The sequence below is a fragment of the Vidua chalybeata genome, chromosome 1 (assembly GCF_026979565.1).
Source record: "Vidua chalybeata isolate OUT-0048 chromosome 1, bVidCha1 merged haplotype, whole genome shotgun sequence".
Classification (NCBI taxonomy): Eukaryota; Metazoa; Chordata; class Aves; order Passeriformes; family Viduidae; genus Vidua; species Vidua chalybeata.
The window spans coordinates 71225402-71245615 of record NC_071530.1 but is presented as its reverse complement, the minus strand read 5'-3'; the positions used below and the strand labels follow the sequence as shown (position 1 = coordinate 71245615).

The window sequence follows — 20214 nt, the reverse complement described above, 5'->3', positions numbered from 1 at the left end:
CAGCATCCCAGAGGCACTAGCAAATGTCAATGTATTCTTAAGGTCACTTAATACACACATCCATGCAATATTAATATTAATAGAAAGGAAGTGAATTTACTGATCATTATTAGAAAGATTCTCAATTCTAGAAGAAAAACTAGGGGGTATGTGTATATGCTCTTTCCAGCTATCTATCATCAAAATCCAATTCTAACAAATTGATGAATAGTCTTGCTTCATAAAATCTGAGGTCTTTTTCCATAACGCAAAAATACCTGTCCTATTAAGAGGAACACACAAAGAGAATTCAGTCAGTGGACTCAACTCTGTGTTCCTTTTCTTTTAAGAAAAGTATTGCAAAACACATGCACTGAAAAGGGTAGTACTCAGAGGTTTATCTTGAAAGAAAAAAACAAGAGCTCCATGATCACATGGATTATAAACACACATGCATTCACAATACCATCAGGATTCTAAAGACTTAAGATTACATTCTTCATAGAAAATTATGGTGGTCCTGGAAGAGTAATTTTATTTTTCATTATGGCTATCAGAAATTAACTTCCTGGTTCCACAGAGAAATCACAGCTTCATCCATGAATAAACATAATTAATTATGAAACAAGATGATTGGGCTAATCATGCAAGTGCTTGTAAACTCTCCCGAGATGTTAGTTACCCTTGTCATAGGTATACCTGACAAAATTAATCTTTCCAGCACATCATTCATGCTTCATGTAAGCTAAGCTATTTGACAGCAATTCACAACAAGACTGTGATGAAGTACATTCACCATAGCAATGTCAAAGGGATCTCTCTTTGGCCAACAAGTCTTGTTTATCATCACACTACAGAAATTACCATCCCCAACGGCATAGGTAGCATGCTGCAGACAAATCAGGAAATAAAAAAATCTCAGACCAGAAGGAGATGCCTTGCAAATACATCTGTATCCACCACTGCTAGTTTGTTCATTTTATTATGCCTGGTTATTTGGGTAAAGATTTATGGTAATTTTATTGCACAGTAAATTTTCCAGAATTCTGCTATAAAAAGTAACCCCTTCGTGTCTGTATTAGTTGAACACTTAAAATGCTACAGATTTAATAATGAAAGTCAAGGAAGCACCACAGACCTGTAGATGAAATGTACAAAGAGAAAGACTGAGATCTTTGCCTAGCTCATTGTCAGATGAAAAAAAAAATTCATTTCAGCTCCTTACCTACATACACTCACAAACCCCATGCACCTGACTATGTCAGCTCATGCATATCTACACCCTTCTACCACTGTCTTTTCACTCTCTCCATCAGAAAAAAAAAAAAAAAAAAAAAGAAAATACTGTACATCCTACAACTCTTTGAGAGTGGCAAGATTTGCAAAAGACAGTGATCACATTTCTATGACCCTTATCCAGCAGCAAATCAGAAGCTGCTGTTCAGCAGTCTTTTAACTTTTTCATATTGGCTATTTGGGAGATGGGGAGGAAAGCACCTGCTCCTCCTGTTGATGCAAAACTAAAAAGCTAAAGGATATGGACACGTATCTCCAGACGCCTGTGACAACCCCATGATGGAGCAAGGCCATTTAAACATAGCATGATAGGATTTTGTATAGGTGAGTTTCCTTTTGAACATAACATAAAGCAGAGCTTCTCACAAGCTTTGCTATGAAATTTCTAACTCCAGAATTGTTAGCAGCAAAAGAGCCATCAGACTGACACTATCCAAACAACTCTGGCAACATCTGCCAAAATGCTGAATAATTACAGGTTCTTGTTCTCTTCTCCAGAAAGAAGATGCTTGGTACCTCAGTAACTTGCAACCTGAAATAAATCACCCAGGATAAAATTGCCCATCTCTATGGGCACCACCCACCCTGCAGAGCATCCGAGGCCTCTGCCATCCAGACACTGCGGGGGTCAGGTGCCAGAGTGCCACTCTGCTCTCTCCCCATGGGAGAAAATTGCCAGCAACACAATCAGCTGAGTATCTTCAAACCCTGTTGCCACACAGCCCTCTGTGAGAGGGCCATACTACAGAGCAGAGATGCCTTCCACTTCAGCAGTTCTGCAAGCAGCTGAAATAGTACTTACAGGACCCCCTATTACTGCTTTGATCCTCAAAGCAATAATTTGATCCACTGCTGGCAAAATGTCATCTGGAAAATGCAGATGGAAGACTGGCCTGGTGTTTTTGCAGGGCTGCTATTCAAAAGCAACTGAGCCAGTACAACAACAGGCTTCAAAAATGCAGTCTCCCATGAGAACTGCCTTCAAACATTCCCATTGCACAGGAAGACGGTACCTGAGAAAGTATCGTATGGGTTATGGGAGCGTAGAGACACAGATCTGTCAGCATTCAACACTATTAATGTGGCAGAAACACTCATTTCTGTTCTACAGCAAATTCACTCCAGTTAGCAACCCATGAGTGCAGAGACTTAATATTGGTGACAGTGCAATCACAAACAAACCCAACTTTGTCATTCTCCTGTTTCTTGTTTACTTTTCAAAGTACTGTGAACAATCTTGTAAGAGCAGAATAAAATGCATAAGAGAAAACCTTCCCACTTAATCAACAGCACAGAACAATCACAAAGACAATGAATGGCAAGTGGTGCAAAGACTTGAGTTCATTCAACAAAATGTGAAAAAAATTGACCAAATAAATATTTCAAAAATCAAAGTCTGGAACCATGATATTTCCTTTCTTTTGAACTTGCTGTGCAATACAGAGTACATGATGTTACCTGGGGCAATGATCAGGGGAAAAAAAAGCTATTACAGTTCTATGGACATCACCAAATTACCCATTTACATGAATTTTAATGGCCAGAAGTCAATTTTTTCTCATTTTCAAAATGCATTCAATTCCAGTTCTTTAGATGTGCCTTTTCAGAAAAAAAGAACTGTTTTACAGTATCTGCCAAAGACAGACTGAAAGCAGATAAAGAGACAATCTTTATGAGATAAAGAGACAATCCTTTGCATACATTTTAGTTTTGATCAAAGAGTGAAGCTTCAAAGATTAAACAATTTGATGGGTAACTCAGTGATCCTTAATCCGTTTAGATGGCCTTAATTTTACTTGTTTACTAAAATATTTTTAGGTAAACTGCTAAAAGAGGCAAGTCCTAAAAAACTTCCGTTTCATAATTAGAAGATGCATGCTGATTACAGATTTTAAAAATTACAGCCATAGTTCTAGTATACTAAAGTTATGCTTTTTAAAAGAAAATGTGCTCTACAGAAACCTACACTAAAGGGTTTATTACAGCTTCATAAAGCCCAGAACCCACAATATTCCCTTTCCCAACTTAATGTAATCTCTTTGTTCCTGCTGTTCCACTGCCAGGACTTTCAGTTTTGAAGGGTCTAAATTTCAAGTGGCTATTTGTATTTCTGGATTTTCTGACCACTGTGTTAAATTTTCAGTCAAGTAGTCTAGTTGTAGGGTTGTAGTAAGTTATCTTTGCAACTCAGTTATCCTTTTTCTTTTAAGAATCAAAAAGCACTGCTGGAACCCCAAAAGAAACAAAAGGATTATGAAAGTCAATAAGAGGCTCTGGTTTTTAAGTTCTGAGGTTTTTGTTCTTTAAAGCATAAGGAAATGAAAGGAGGACACACACACTTCCACAGGCCAAAGGTAGCAAAATGTATATTTACTGACACATTGCAGAAGCCCATCAGTACATCTACGCTTTTGTATTCATCAGATTCACAAACATGCAGAGGAGGACAGCGGGACATCAGTGAAGCCGCAGGAAATGGTCTGACTGCTAATGCTCTAACCCTGGACTGTCAAGTCTCAGGAATTAAAATAGCCTTTAATATTCACAAATCAGAATCCCTGATGTAGCATATTCAACAGCATAGTGCCTTAGGATATTTATGTAAATCCCTTAGATAACAAAGATGAGAGAAAAAGGAGCTGACAACTAAACTGCCAGCTGCCAATTCACCGAACAGAGAAGCAATTAAGGTAACTGGGCTGCACACAGCATATTTTGCATATAAACTACTATGGCAAGAGCTTCAGAGAACCAGAGGCCAGAAGGGAGGAGACCACACTCCGAAACTGTCCCTCTGGCCTCCCTAAAGCAGAACTGAGAAGCTGGATGCAGGGATCATCCAGGGGCAGGAGGTTTGTCTAGAAAGCGATAGCAGGAGACAACGCCTTGGAAAGGGAAACTGCTTTTCAGGGAAGGTGGAAAATCCTTGAAGGAGAAGAAAGGCACCATTTTTGAAGTCTTTTCTATTTTAGTACTACAGAGGAGGGGTATGTGCTGACTCTACATAACAATACCCTGCCAATGCTGCAAGTGAGTCCTCACCTCTGCAAGATACATGATGATTTATGTCAATGACTTATGTAAGATTTGTGACAGTGAGCTGGATCTAGGTATCTGCAGAGTAGTGGCTATGTGGTGTTATACCACAGATTCTCTTGTGCTCCACAATCCTACATGGGCATTCTATACCCTAGTGACCATTTTTCAAGCAGCTGCATCCAGAGCCAGCAGCTTGTGCTGTACTGAGCAAGTACCTACTGGCAGGCCCCCATGGCTACCAAAACATGGGACACCACCCATACTGATCCTAACCAGGAGATCACTATACTAATCCTAATCAGGAGACCATTGTACATCAAAGAGTCAATGATCCACATACCCTATGCAGGCCCAGGCCTGTGGTGCCCAAATACCTTGGCCAAGGGACAGACCCAGTCAGCTGGTAGGAACAGAGGAGTCTGCAGGCAAGTCCCACTCCGTAACAGGGATTACACTGCCTGCCTGTCCTCGTGGATCTAAGAGTGCAAGAAGTTCTCATGTGAACTTCCTTTCTGTCTGACAGTAGAAATTATCAACAGGGTTGATTTCTTGATAGAAAGTCATATAGCAGCTTGAATGACCAAAACAAGGGAATGCCTCCACAGCCAGCATCTGTGTGGCACCATCAGAAAACTGATCCCATGCTCCACAAACACAGGGTGCCCAGCATCTGAAGGGACATACAATTTATTTGCTATCTGTTTTCTTCCATTCATTTCCTATTATTATAACAGCTATTTTATGAAGCTATTATTATTGGGCCTTTCTTACTGGGATCCAGACAGAGCCCTGTACTCTGCCCCTTACCTCATGCCCCAGAGCATTCTCTGTCCATCCCTTTCTACCACCTGCTATAAATCCTTCCTCACCCTCATTGCACAAAGCCTCACAAGTTCCATGAAAAGGCCAAAAGGATTTATAATACAAGGAAATAGAGAAATACACATTAATCTTGTGATATTTTATCTTATACACCAGCCTTTTAGCTCCTTCTAAAGACCTCCCCTACTTCCTACTTGAGAGTAAATCCAATTACATCCAGTCCTCCTGCGCAGAAGCCGCTGCCAGTTAGCTTTTCATGTACAAACTAAAAGCTCCTGAGTGCACTGCTGAAACTCGAGACCAGCAGGATGTCTGCCTTCTAAGAGGATTGCATCCTCCCTGAGCAGCAGTGTGCTTCAGACATGGCCCATTCAGTGAGAGAGAAGCTAACATTTTTGCCAAAGAAGAGGCATTGATTTCTCCCTGAAGAGATAATACCTTAACTATTTAAACAGGAGGGATTTTAGTAAAAAATAATAAAAAGCCATTATTTTCATTTGAGCACTTTGTCTCTGCAGCACTGCAGTTCTATTTTTTGATGTATATACACATGTCCTTAAAGCCAAGGGTGGAGGGGAGAGGGCTGCCAGTCTGCCTCCCGACACCAGCAGGCTAAAGGTGCCCACACTGGCTGGCCTGTACCAGCAGTCCCAGCAGCAGCCTTATGCCTAGATTCACACCTGATAACACAATGGGGACAAAGTGGACAAAGGAAAAGGCTGGCTGCCTTTCTAGGGTTTACTTGGAATTGATAGAAGCTGCTGGTCCTTCATTCTTGACCACAGGATGAAGGAGTTGAAATCTCTGCAGATAAATCAGTGCTTCTGCTAAATAAAAGGTCCTCTGAAGACACAAAGCATTCCAACAAACATGCAGGGAGAATAGTCACTATTAGACTATCCTTCCCTACTGCAATATTTTCACCCTTTCCTCTTGGCATTCTGTGCTTAATGCTTGCTCTTGCAAGCATTATCACATGTAGCACAAATATCTTACATATTATTATTACCAGTTATTTAAATAAAAGTAATTTATTTAAACAAAACAAAAATAGCGTGTTTCAAAGGATGTACTGACATCTTAAGGAATCCTGCCTTGCTCAATGGTGGAAAAGAAATCACTTGCTTCACTTTGATCCAAATGTCAATTTTGTGGGAATATCTATTATTTAAGTTTTGAAAGGCCATCAGACAGCGGGAACAATGTAGTACTGTATCTCCAGTCATCACAGAAAGGAAGAAAAGAGAAGTATTTGTGTACATGGCAGTTTTTTGAAGTTTCTGTAATCTTCAAAGACACTCTACACTCTATTTTATTTTCTATCACTGACAAAATAAATAATGGGCAATTATGTGGAAAGACTCAGCCTCTACATGATTGATACTTCCTAGCACCAAGTCCATACAAATGTTTAAGGGAGTTATATCTCAATTCATACTAGAGGATAGAGCAAAGGAAGAGTTACATTTTCATATGGTGAGAAGTACATTTTTATTTAATAAATGTACACTGCACATTAAAAATGCAGTGACTGTCTATATAAATATGCAAGTTATAACTTGATTATGCACACAAAAATAATTATTTTGTATGATTAATATGTAGTATTCAGACAATTAGGTTACTTTAAAAATGCAGCATAAGGTGGTATGGGATTTTTCATATATGAGCAGATAGCTCAAGTATCTTATTTAAAGTCAAGTTTCTATTTCCTGCTAAAAAAACCCCAACCATTATCAATAAAAACTTCAAGACATTCAATAAACAAGCACAGCTAGTGGTAAGCAAGCACTGATTATACTTCAGCTGTTCATCTCTTGGATTTTTTTCTGTATGGTGGTTCTTAAACTACTGCTCCTGCCATCTTACTGTGAGGCACCAGGACCTGACCAGCTGGAAGCACAGCCATCCCTGAAAGAATTGGATACACCAGGACTATATAAAAGGACTCCTGTGCTTTTGTGTAATTTATTATCTTAAATCTCTTATACTTGTTGGGGCAATAAAATTGCACTAATTGGTTATGCAGATTTTAGGGCAACTCTGATGCACCATTTACTCACCAGACTACCCTGTCCTTCTGACACTTCTTGTAGGATTACTTCCACGGGCCAGAGATGCCAACTTTGGGAGTGATTTTGCAATAGTAGCATCTGGCCCCTTGGCACACTCATCTTTGATCTGTGCCAGCTTGGCAGTTGCCCTAAGGTACATCAAATGGTCAGAAAGCTAAGATAGTTCACTATCCTGGACATCAGTTTTCCTCTGTCAGCAGTCTTCAGATTTGTCCTCTCACTTCCTTCAAAGCATCTGGTATCTTGGCACCTCCTTTTCTTACACATAAAGGTCAAAGCATTGTGCTTCTCGGAATTCTGAGAAAAGCCTCTGATTTTGCTAAGCAAATGGTTTTTGAAAATATGTCTTTTGTAGATGGGGAAAAAAGGTAGGGAGAGAGAGGAAATGGGAAGGAAACAAATTTCAGTTAGTAACTTCTTTCATATATCCAACTAGAACTGCAGGTAAGTATTCAGTTTAAGGAAGTGATACTGCACCTTGCCTTGCAGAATAAATTAGAATAAAAAACAGAATTGGAGCTGAGTTTCTGAAATGTATTCTCAACAGTTTCACAGGTAGCTTGAAGATACACTTTTACCCAGATTTGTTCTTTGATGAAAGCACTTCCATAAAGCAAAAATGGCATTACTGGCAGCCAGATACATCCTTATTAAGAGACAGAGCTATCCAAACTCTAACCCACCTCAAGTCTGGTCAAGTAGACACTACTGAAGTTTCTATCACATAGCACAATGATCAGCTCCATCCTCCTTCTCATCATTATACACCTGATAGATGGATTTCAGAGAGAGATGCAATTTAGATCCAAGTAGGAAAGGGCACATATCTACTGGCCTCCTTCATTTCCTGTCCACTGTGCCAGCCACACTTGTGCTAGGGATGAGATTCCCTGCGGAAATCAGAAGCTTTATATCAATTCAATATTCTTCCTCTGTTGCCAACACTTTCAAAATAGGCTTACTTTATCCATAAATATATATGTGTATACTAGCTTAATGCTTTTGGTGCAATATATTAAGCATACAACTCAAACACTAGCTTTTGAGTTGTTGCAGCAGGTGGTTGTGAACAGTTTTCTACTCACTCAATAATAAAACACCTGAAAATCAAACTAGAAAACAGGATTTTTCCCTCAGAATATCAAAACAAACATTTTAATGCTATTTCTGACTGAAAAAATTAAGTCCAGGTTAAGTTTCTGTTAAGTTGCAATTTCTACAGAGCACATTGTTTGTGAATACATCCTTTCCTCTCCCCTACTCTGGAAACATCATTCATTAGTACTTGCACTTCTAAAAACAGAATCTCTCAATCTGAAATTCTAAACTCAGATTTCTTCCGGAGCTCATATCTACATTTCTATTATATAGACTTTATACAACTACATCTTTAAATAATTTAAGAAATTCAGTTCTTAGAGATATGTTTGTTCATTTTCAGGTCACCAAGTTGCTGAAATAACACAAAATCTGTAATAGTCACAAACAAAGTATTTAAAATTTTCTACACAACTCCATGATTCCAAAGCACTTCACTAACCTCCAATAAACTATGAAGGAAAAAAGCATTATATGCTCTAGCACAAACTTTCTGAGCTTCAAGTTACATATTTCAGGCACTAGAAGGATTAAAAAAGAGTATAACTCCTTTGTACAGCAACTGAAAATGAACAGAGGTGGAAGAAGTTATTTGTGTCTGAATGAAAGGACAGCAGTGCAGACACAGGGCACAGAATTGCACTCAGCTGCAGCAGCAGATAAGGCCAACCATAGGTTAATACAGATCAGGGGTCAAACCTGACATTAAACCTGGGCTAACAACTCCCAGTAGCATACAGCTCTGCAGCCTCCATACAATTACCAACAGCCTCCATACAATTACCAACGACTCTGAAACATAGCACAGCACACCAGAACTTCTCTTGCTCTGGACAGGAGGTAGGTATCCCCACCTTTGCATTTTTAACTTCTCCTGAAAAAGTAACCATACCCTTCTACACCCTTTTATCTACCACCAAAAAAGTGTCTCAGCAAAGACAGCAGAAGGGGATACATGCCTTTGCCTATCTCATTCAGATTCCAGCATAATTTGTGTGAAGAACAGATCTGGTTTGCCTTATACTAATTCATCAGATCATGCACCTGCAGCTGAGGTTCAGGCTTGTGTTCACTGCACACGCATTCAGTCATCTGCATGTGAAAGGGGGGATGGATCTATAGACAGGTCATGCCTAAAACTACCTTCAGTCTTCCTTTGGTTCCTGCAAGCTGGAGCACTAGGAAGTTACTCATCTATTTAAAAATAAGTTTGTGTTCAACCACTTCATCCCAGCTATTAGTAAGAAGTTGGACAAGACCCCTTGGTAGCTTCCCAGACATGAGCCAAGTTTTGAAAGTCAAAGAGAGCTGTGAAGACTAATCAGAATGTGGCCAAACTACTCCCAGCACACTGTGGGTGAGTATTTACATTAGTGTGTGACCATCCATGGTTTGAGTCTTTTTCTGCTTTCCTAGATTGAACAAACAACATAATCTTGAAGCAACAAATAAAGTCTTCACCCCCACAACATTTCTGTAAGGCATTTCACTGTGGTAATGGATTCCCTGCCTCCCCCACCCCCACTGGCTGCTCCTCAAGGCTGACAGATGCCTTGCCACAACAGATCCTCGGTAAGTGATTAACAGCATGCCAAACTTAGAACCTTAGCTGACTAACACAAAGTTTTGTGCATGTATAATCCCTTAGACACAAACCACTGACCAAGTCTGAAACTAATTCTGGACCCAGCTGCATCTAAATATCCTCTGAGAAAGAGGTTAGAATGTAAGGGGGTCTTCTCTGTATCTCATAACTCAACAGGAGGGTCTCCATGACAGCTTTTTCTGACCCATCCTCTATGCAGTAAATAATCAAGTGTACCTTGTCATTAAATCTTGCTAACCGCTGTCGCATTTACTATCAAACATTGTGAAACAGTCATCACTTCTCGCTGATGAGCGAGGTGCATCGCACTATCCATGACATTCATACATCCAAGGAATTATTTTGGTCTCAAATAAAAACCTTTCCTGGAACAACTATTAATCCAAATTTTGATTCAGAAAAAATTGTAGAGTACCTAAAGAAAATAAACTTATTTTTGCAGTGAACCATACCAAAGTAACAATATGTTTATACCAAGTTTTAGTTGCATTTTCAAAGTGATAAATGTCTTTGGCATTTCCACTTAAAACAATCCAACATATCATAAAACAAAGACAGCAATGCATAAAGTAATTGGTAATACTTAGATCCTTTAAAGATAAATATAGCATTAAGAAAAGCACATCCTATTTTATAGACTCAGTCTCATTTCTCAAGGAAAGGTAAAATTGAAAGAGCTGCAAAATCAAACTAAGTCATTTATCAAAGAAGACTGTTCATCCTTTCCATATGGGCATTTTATTTCATACAGATCAGTAAATTCTTTGATAATGCAGCTGTCATTCTTATTCAGAATTTGTTCTAAAGGATTCATTATGTGCCCAAGATTAACTCGACTTTTGTCTGACGGACTGTCTTGAACCTTTCCCTTTGAAGGAGCTAGAGGAATAAAATAACACAGCAATTGTCTGTTCAGACAGACAGCAATCATCTTTAACAATAAACATACTTCACAGGAAGCGATTCAAGTACGTTTTACTGCTGGTATGATTTAAAGATCTTAATTAACATTGCTCTATTTCCCAAAGGAAAACAGCTGCTCTTGGTGACAAGGCATTTTTGGAGCACTCCACAAACTGCAAGCAGAACTGAACACTATCATGTACACCCATGGCAAAGCTTTCAAAAACTTTTACAGAAGAAAGGAAAAGGAAACAGCAGCTTTAATTAGATAAGACAGAAGGGTCAGGGGAGCAGTAACTGTTCCATACACTAGAACAGAGTTCCTAGATACACAAATGACTACAAAGATTCCTTCACAGCCCTGGAAACACTAAGACTAGGCAACACAAATGCTAAACATTGTAAGGTTCTTTTCTGGATGCAATGCATTTTATTTACTCTTCATTAGCATTTAAATCACAGAAGAAACAATTCTTAGTTAAACTTTTATATATATATAAATTAACAGATTGCACTTCCTGACCCTACAGGGACTAGTATCTCCCAAAGAATGCTGAAAAAACCATAGCAAGAAAAAAAATCAGTGCATTTTCTATAGCTATAGTGTCAAAAAAAAGCTTAGGTAAATAACCCTTAATGGAAAATAAAATGTAAGGAATAGATTTTAGAAAATGAATCTATCTTTAAGTTCTGGTGAGAAGAAGCAGTTAATTGCATAGAGTTCTAGTGCAAAGTTTCAAAGTCAGATAAACACTACCATCTAAAAAGACTTAAGAGACTGAACGTGTTGGTGCAGCTCACTGAAATACCAAAGCAAATAGTAAGACAAACAATCAGGTGAAATAAGCACAGTTTTTACAGACACTTACTTGAATGGTGTGAACAGAATTGACAATGTAGTTTCCTTTTTCTGACTCATCTTAACCTGCATAAAAGAGCATTAAATCATTACATGCAAGTGGCAACAAGACAAAAAAAATGTATCAGGAATTAAACTACAAAGATCACAGAAGATTTCTAAGACTTTGGAAAAGGAATGAAATCACACTGTCAATATGCTGTCCATGAAACTGGGTATTATACTCAAGTACGCACAACTCTTCTGAGTTGCTGGAAACTCAGACCTGCTCTAAAGTAAATAAAATAAACCATGGTCCAGCCACTGCTTTTCTCAGAAGGCCTTCTACAGTTTGCAGGATAAAAGGAAGACATGGCTAGAAGTGTTACTGGGCTTCAGTGACGACCACCCTCAATGAAACCAGTACCATTTAAGCCAGACAGGCACCAGTACACTGCAGCAAACACTGACAAAGCAATGCTGTAAATCAATTAACCTGCACACGGACAAAAATAGAAGGTTTTGGTGCCATCAGAGCCACTTTGTCCAAGGTCCTCCAAAACATCTTCAAGGCCTCCTGCAGCTGCCTGACTGAAGTCTGACATCTGGCATAATGTGCAGTCAGGAACTTCCTAAGCACGTTACTTGTGAAACCTGACAGCTGGAAGTAGCAACCCACACATTTCATCCTATCCATCCAAGGCAATATCATCTCCAGGGAGCACAAACTTTGGTCAGGTCAGCCCATCACAGGAAAAGTAAAAATACACTTGGCATATCTAAGCCAGTCTACTTCTTCTTCAGCAGAGAAGAAGGAAATTCAAAGGAAATGCAGACAGGATCATTCCAATACAATGCTAAAAACAAGCCAACAACAGCAACAATAACCCAGCACTACAGAACAAGAGAACAAAGCAAGCTCAAAGGAAAGGAGAAGCAGGACTACTTCGTTTTTTAAATAATCTCCAAGATGCCAATTTAACTGAAAAATATCTGAGACATCCTTAATTCTTAAAGCAGAGGTCTTCCAGCTGCAGAGGTGATATCAGCATGCTTCAAACTTCACACCCAACCCCACCAGTTACTTTCCCTGTTAACATGCCAGCTCTCCACCACATTGTTGAAAGTGATTCTGCTGCTGACACTGCCACCCTGGTATCCACATCTTTGTGAACATGGCATTCACAAAGGGACAGAAGAATGAGAAGGTGCTAATCTAATGCAAATCATCTCATGCTATTTCATTGTTTCACTATCATGACATGAATTTCCAGATAGGATAACAGTTCTTTTGTGTCTGAGCTTCTATCTGTGGAGGATGGTTTTCCCTCAGAGCATTTCTATGCCTTGCCAAAACTGGGATTTTGGGATTTTGGCAAGTTTCTCACTCCACTGCTTAGTGAAACAGAACCTTTTTTATTTGGACCACTCATGTGTTCCCATAATGTAATATCCAATATTAAATGAATCAAGACAGAGAAGCCAGAGATGAACACTTGCAAAGCAAAACAACAGATATAACAGCATTAGCTGAAAGTTAATTAGGCCACTAATTTAGTTTCTTTAATGCACAGGAGCCTATTACTTTTCTGATCTGTTTGTGTACTGACCCTGATTTAAGGCCCTGTCTCCCAGCCCCCATTGCAAAGGCATTATTCCCCTTCTCTGGTACTAGTATTCCACTTACATACTGTAAGTAGGTTTACATTAACACCCATAAACATCACCATTTTTGTTAAGAAGCAAGAAAAAAGTTATTCATTCTCCTCAGAAAAAAAAACCAACCAAACGTCATTATTCAAGTCTTTCAAGTTTCTTCAGATAAGTCTCACAGCTATTCAATCAAATGAATGTGCATTCAATTTTAATCCTTTCAACTTAGCACACTATGTATAGGCTAAGTCAAACAATTACTTTACACATAGCAACAGCTATTATTCAAATAAGTTGGGCTTTTTTACCATATATTTAGTACCTTAAATTGCTCAAGAATCTGAACAGCATTGGTAAACATGCTTTCTGCTTTGAAAAGAGCACTAGTGTTCAGATACTCCAGAGGTAGAGTTCCCTGAGGAAGACAAATACACATAATAAGTAAAAAAAAAAAAAAAAAAACAGGAATTTCTCTTAACTGAATTGCTGGCCAAATAAACAGTAAGAACACTTCAAATTACTGCTGAAATAACTCATATAACTCCTTTGCAAATACTCTTCTCACACAGATTTGCAACATCATAGGGATTGTCATATCTCAGCTTCTACAGGAATGGAAAAAACATAAACAACAGAAGCTGTTACTAAACTATATACTATAAAATAATATCAACTCAACCTTTAATCAGAAGTCATTTGTGATACCCCTAACAGTCTTCCACCCAAAGCCTCACCTGGGCCTGACTCAATCCAGTACTTGTGATAGGAAAGGGAGCAGTTCCCATGCCACCTTATGTTGGGCAGCTTTCCTCACATGACCAGCAATGAGTGCAGGACAGGGGGACAATCCCTGGGACAGAGTCTCCAGAAGAAATATTTCAAAATATAGCTGTAAATAGGTGTTTTATATGTGAAACTAGCAGTGTGACAGCACACTGATGAAATGCTAATTGTCAAATCGATATTTACGAAGCAACTTTTGGACTATGTAATAATACATGAGAGAAATGAAAAGAAAAAGCCATCTCACTGAACAGATGTTATCTTGTGCCTCTAAATTAGAGGCACAAGATAACATCTGAAGAAAGTACACTAGTTTAATCAAGAAATAATTGAACATTAAATTGCAGGAACCGGCTTGTTTACAGGCTTAGCTTTCATGACCACAATCATGTGTTATTCAAACCATATTGCATTTTTACCATCCCTAAAAACAAAGCAACAAAAAACTTTTATATAGTCAAGAGTATAAAGTTGCAGATTACAAAAGGACCGGCTGCCTCTCCAATTAAAAGCCCTATACAATACATTAAAAAACTTTAAATTTGTACTCTAAACTAAAGATACACATATAAAATTAAAACTACAAACAGTCTTCACACCCTATAGCACTTTTACTAATCTGTAATCCTTCTCCTTACACACCTCAAGTCTTATCCTCAACGCCTCTTCCTTTATGGTGAACAGATTTTTATAACATAGAAAAACATTTGTACTTCTTACCACAGAGTTCAGAGGGAAAGGCACACCAATAAGGGAAGCCATCAGTGGTGCTATATCAGCCTGTGCAAACAGAAGCATTCCCATTTTAACATAGTTTCAGCCTCTAGAGATAATAAATTCAGCTTAATTTTAATGTGTCTGCATATGCAAAAGATAATTATGTAATATTGCCAAATTATACATATATCTCTCCTTTACAGTTTTTTCGTTTCTAGTAGTCATGGCATGACTAGATTCAAAATGTGAAGCTCCGCTGCTGAACAAGCGTGAAAAAATATATTTCATTTAAAAAGCAAATATAACCACCCCAGTATTTATTTGCAGGAATTCAGCACCTCCTTACTTCACTCAGAGGCATACCACTTTTTATGACTATTTATATGACCAAAAGAACTAATTTCATATTTACAGTTTTAAGCAGTATACTGGATATACTGCTTTTCACAACATTCTTTATCCCATGCCTCCACAGTGCAGATTACTCACCTTCTCCCCTTCAGAGGGAGTTTCTGCAGTTTTTTAATGTCCAAGCAGCTCTCAGAAAGGGCCTTCAATCTACACCAAGGCATCTCATAAAATAAGTTACCATTTCCTTCTATTTGTGATAATAAACACTGCCTCATACCGGGTTTATATTTTACCTTAATATAAAACTACACACCAAAATTCTTTGTTTCTCCAGCATAAATCTGAAGAAACTGCACAGAAACCACAGGCCCTGCTCCAGCCTCAGATCTACTGGGCAGACTTCAAACCATTATTTATGGAGAAAAATACACCTGGAGTGTAATGATAATTAGAAGTCTCATTTGCTATTTTTACCCCTAGTCCCACGTGTACTACAGGACAAAAGCTCTGTCTCTGAGAACTCCATTATCCAGGACAAAGTAAGACTCTTCTTTACAGTCTCAAAACAACTATGTCATAACTCATACCAGCCTTGAGAGGAAAACTAATCTTTTTTTGTAGTTTTTTACCAGGGCTTTGATGAAAGCAGTTGATCCAGAACGTTCCCAACTTGAACCTTCTAGCATGAGATTATTTCCCTTGTTTGAGTAGGTTTGGAGTCTGTTATTCATATATTGGTTTTTGTAGGATGATGAAGCACCACAGTTTAAAAAAGCTTGACTGATTTAGGATCAAAGGAAAAGCAGTTCACATTCTTTTCTTCCTTCACAGTACTAATTGTCTAAATTGCAAAATATTTGGGTCACAATCACAGATGAAAAAAAACCCCACAGTTTACCACTATAGCAAGAAATGATTTTGATTTAGTAACAGCGGCTTGGGGGACCTAGTGTATTGTACTGCACTCTTCCTACAGCTGTGTGGGATTCCTTAAATAAATGGTGCAATAATGCATCTCCTGGAGAAGTTGTGTGTGCAGCTGTCATGTGTCAACAAGCAATTTGAACTTATCCTCATAATGTTATTGGGGTTCCTGTTTCTAGGGAAATGGTACACTGGTGTGATCATTCATTTAAATTAAGCAAACTACTTTAAATCACACAAAACTTATAATTTAAGGTGAAAACTTATGAACTATTAAATTAGGTATGTTTGATACCTGATTGACATCAAGCCTCTTCAAGTTCTCCAGTTTCCATTCTGCAAGAAACAACAGAGCACCTGAACAGCTAATCTACACAGATTTGAAAGGACAGTTCAAGTTCAGTTGACATTTAATATCTTGTTGCCATTTTCTATAGTGTTGGTACTAAAGAAAATTATGATTTTACATGAGGATGCTAGCTCAAGAAGGGTTACAGATGGAACTCAACAGGCAGAAACAACAAAATGCATTAATTTCAGTTCACATTTTCTTTTATCCAGCAGGATAAATTGCTGCCTGCAATTGTGACCTAGATCAGAAGAAAAAAGGCCAAGGCTTTTATTTTTTTCAGCACAGTGATGTATTACCTCCTGTGCCAACTGAAAGAATCAAACTCGGATTTAGGAGATTTATAGCATCTCTTCAACAGTTTGTAAAAAAGGCTAACCCAAGGTCCTAAATGCACTGGTACAGCATGGTACAAACATTAGATCCTAAAGCATTGGTACATCATACAAAAACCTGGTTGAAAATTATATTTTCCTGCTCTACGCTAGCCTCTAAGGAAATAAAGAGAAAATTGCCTGCTTTCTTTAGGGGTGGAGAGTTATTTAAAAACAGAGTTTAGCAAGGTCTGGTTTTGGTTTTTTCTTTATACATCTGCAGTATTGCATACACCAAACTTATTTTCAGCAATTAGTTCATACCACTGCTACCTTGGGGGGTTTGAGTACAGGTCCACTGTTATTTGGTCCCACAAGCACCCTGAAGAGCAGACTTGTACTTTAACAGTAGCGAGACAGCTACCAGGAGTTCCCATGGCAACACAGTGGAAGTATTAGCAGCATTAATCACCAATTCTGTTAAACTTAAACCAAAAGGTACAAGTTTGCTTCCTTTTGCTTCCCAGAAAAGGAAATGGATTTATAGTTCTAGAAACAGACTCTTACCCATATTTCTATTATATAAATGAATTGCCCATTTTCCTTTTAAATACAATTTTCCAAAGAAAAACATTGGAAAACTGTCTATGCACACACAAAATGTGCGTACAGTAGGAAGAAACTGTATCTCTGCTAGAGAAAACATCTCTTTTTGTCAGAAGTTTTTCATCTCCGTGTGCCCTACTCTGATATTCCAAAATGCAGAACTGAAGACATCTGCTTTGGACCAGGAGCCACAGGACTGAGCCCAGGAACTCCTAAGGACTGGGACACACCTACAGACTGGCCAGTCCAGGCTGTACTCCCAGGAGTGAGGTATCTTAGCTGCCTACACTGGTTTATGATTCCAGCTCACTGTCTAGGTTTCCTCTACAGTGATCAGCACTTTTCCACTCATTTATAGAGGGCTTTTTTTGCCTTTATCCTGCCCTGCTTTTACTGCAGCCCGCTGGGCTGTCAGATGCAAACAGTCCGGGGGAACAGCAGGGAAGTGCCAGTTCAAAAAGAGGCTGAGGATGAGGCTACATGAACCAAAGAAAATCTCACATAAAACCTCACAGAAGCCAAATTAGTGGAGGGTACACTGAGCTCCCTCAGTTGTGACAAAGCAGGCTGAGCCCCCTACAAAGCAGGCTTGTATCAAGCACCCCATATCCTGATGCTGCAGGAGGTTGTGCCTTCACTCACAAGCTCCTCTGGGCTTGTGCCCCAGGGCCAACCATCAACCCCTGAGGAGCTAGAGAGCAGTTCTGTAGTCTGCTTTCTGAAGAAGGGTCAAACCAGCGGCCAAATGGGTAATACCACATGTCGCCCACAGGATGCAAGGCTGCCATAACAAATCTTTCCAAGAGGATTGCATGAGCAGGCCTGAGGGAAGGCAGAGCACAGGTGACAAAACTGATGAGGAGAAGGCTGCCAACCCAGAGCAGACTCTCTGCCCTTCTGGCCATCCAAGGAACACATTCATCTCACTGTGACAAACTGGACAGGCTAAGTCCTGCCTGTTGGCACTGCCTTTGGGGGGTATGAACCCTCCATGGCAACAATGAGAAGAAAGACAATTCACTGAGCTGCCTACAGCTTGCTTGCACTGAACAGATCGTAAGAAGCTTGTCAGCATTAGAAACGTTCTGTCAATATTTCCATAAACACTTGGAGAAATTAGAAAGGATTGTCAATAGATGAAAGAACTTGAACATTGGAGCATGCAACTAGAAATGTAAGCCTGACACCTGCATACATCAGTGACACAGCGGTCTTGAAAACACCCTCCTCCCCTGTGCACAGTCACAGCTGCAGCTGTATGGAACAGGAAAGACAGATTCAAAGAACATTTCAAGGGAACTCTTTTAAACAGCTTTTCTTTTATACATTAACTTTGCGAAGATACCTGGATTGTAACAATGGAGTAGCTGAACTGTATTGACCTGTGCAAGTGCCAAGTTCCATGTCAACAATTCTCTCTTTACTTCTAAGCTACGTAACCTACTGGAAGCTCTGACGTACTGCCATAGAAAGAACAGTCCCTTTTTAAGAAGATACTTATTTCTCAAATAGTAATTCAAACTCCCAAGATACTCAGAGCGTCTCAAATCTCCAATAGAGATCATCCTTGCCAATTAAGAATATGTAAGGTCTAAACAAAGCAACAACATGCCTGACAGACGCAAAGCTAGTAAAAAATGAATGGAGAAATTTCTGATGTTTGCTTTGGTGTGCTTGGTTTTTTGTGAGGTTATTTGGTTTGCTTTTTTTTTTTTACCTTTAGAAGGAAAATATGAAGCAGGCAGAGCAGGGTGCAGACAAATGTCGTCCTTTAAGTAAATACACACTGCCTAATAGATGAGGGCCATATAGCTTTCCCTACTGTGCACCTGGGAGTCAGCTCAATGCTCATCTTTTTTGAAATCTCTCACATCATTTTCATCATGACTTTAAGTCAGATGTTGAGGTTTGTACTAAAGCTGCTGACAATCATGGAAACTGACAGACGTAAAATTCAACTATTGCAGATCAACCCTTAGATATCAAATGTCCTTAAAAGTCTAGCAGATCAGCCATCACAAACACCAAAATCAGTTGTTTTATTCTGTTTTCTATCCTTTTTCCTACAACTCATTTTCAATTTTATCACAGATGTCACCGTTTTATAGCAGCAGTTAGGTGCAAAGAATGAAAAGTTAGCACTATTTCTGAAATTACCTAAGCTGTTACCAAATACCTTCTCAAGAACAGGGCGGAGTTAAAACCTCAGGGCTGAAGTAATTTTTGCCTGTTTTCTCTAATGTACCTTGACAAACAATCCAATAAAATAGGAAGTCATTACCTCATTGATCATGAGCAACAACCCAAGACGGAAGGCATCTTAAGAAACAGAGTAGGCCACAAGAATGGGGCACATGAAAGAGGAACAGATTGAACAATTTAATCATATATTAAAGACTCTCTAACCCCACTGATATTTTAGTAAGACAGAGTTTATTGCATTAGGTATGTGAAATAAGAAAAACTCACTCCTTTAAAAAAAAGTTTACTCTTAAATAAATTAGAAAAGGGAAAAATAACAGTGAAGAATCACAGTTTTTCATTGAAAAAAGCTGTTTACATTTGCATAACAGCTGCAAGGATGCAAATGAGACAAGACACCCCCTGGAAAGTCCACAGGGTTGTGCTGTGAAGTTAGAAAGGTGTCTTTGAACTTGTCAGCTTATGTTTCTGTACTAATAGCATTCAACCTCTGGGAGTTAAAAATTAAGTCTCCTGGAATGAAGTCTTAGGAGCATGAATAGCCTCCTGTCAACAAAGAGAGAAAGTTTTCAATTCTATGATTAGAAAAGAAAACTGACTGATGTTAAATACCTAATTTTGCAGTAGCTTCCTTAGACATACCCTGTTACCTTTTCCTT

At 38.9% G+C, this 20214-nt stretch overlaps 1 protein-coding gene across 3 annotated transcripts in view; it reads right to left on the bottom strand.

Annotated features, from left to right (window-relative positions):
* PIGN (phosphatidylinositol glycan anchor biosynthesis class N) overlaps nucleotides 1-20214 on the bottom strand; it is a 99267-nt gene that overhangs the window by 44417 nt on the left and 34636 nt on the right. For all 3 annotated transcript variants that reach the window (XM_053947438.1, XM_053947455.1, XM_053947447.1), the window contains 4 exons: nucleotides 16380-16420; nucleotides 14813-14872; nucleotides 13632-13724; nucleotides 11688-11743 (listed from right to left, as the gene is read on the bottom strand). In XM_053947438.1, the coding sequence (XP_053803413.1) occupies nucleotides 11688-11743; nucleotides 13632-13724; nucleotides 14813-14872; nucleotides 16380-16420 (250 nt within the window). The remainder of the gene's footprint in view (nucleotides 1-11687; nucleotides 11744-13631; nucleotides 13725-14812; nucleotides 14873-16379; nucleotides 16421-20214) is intronic.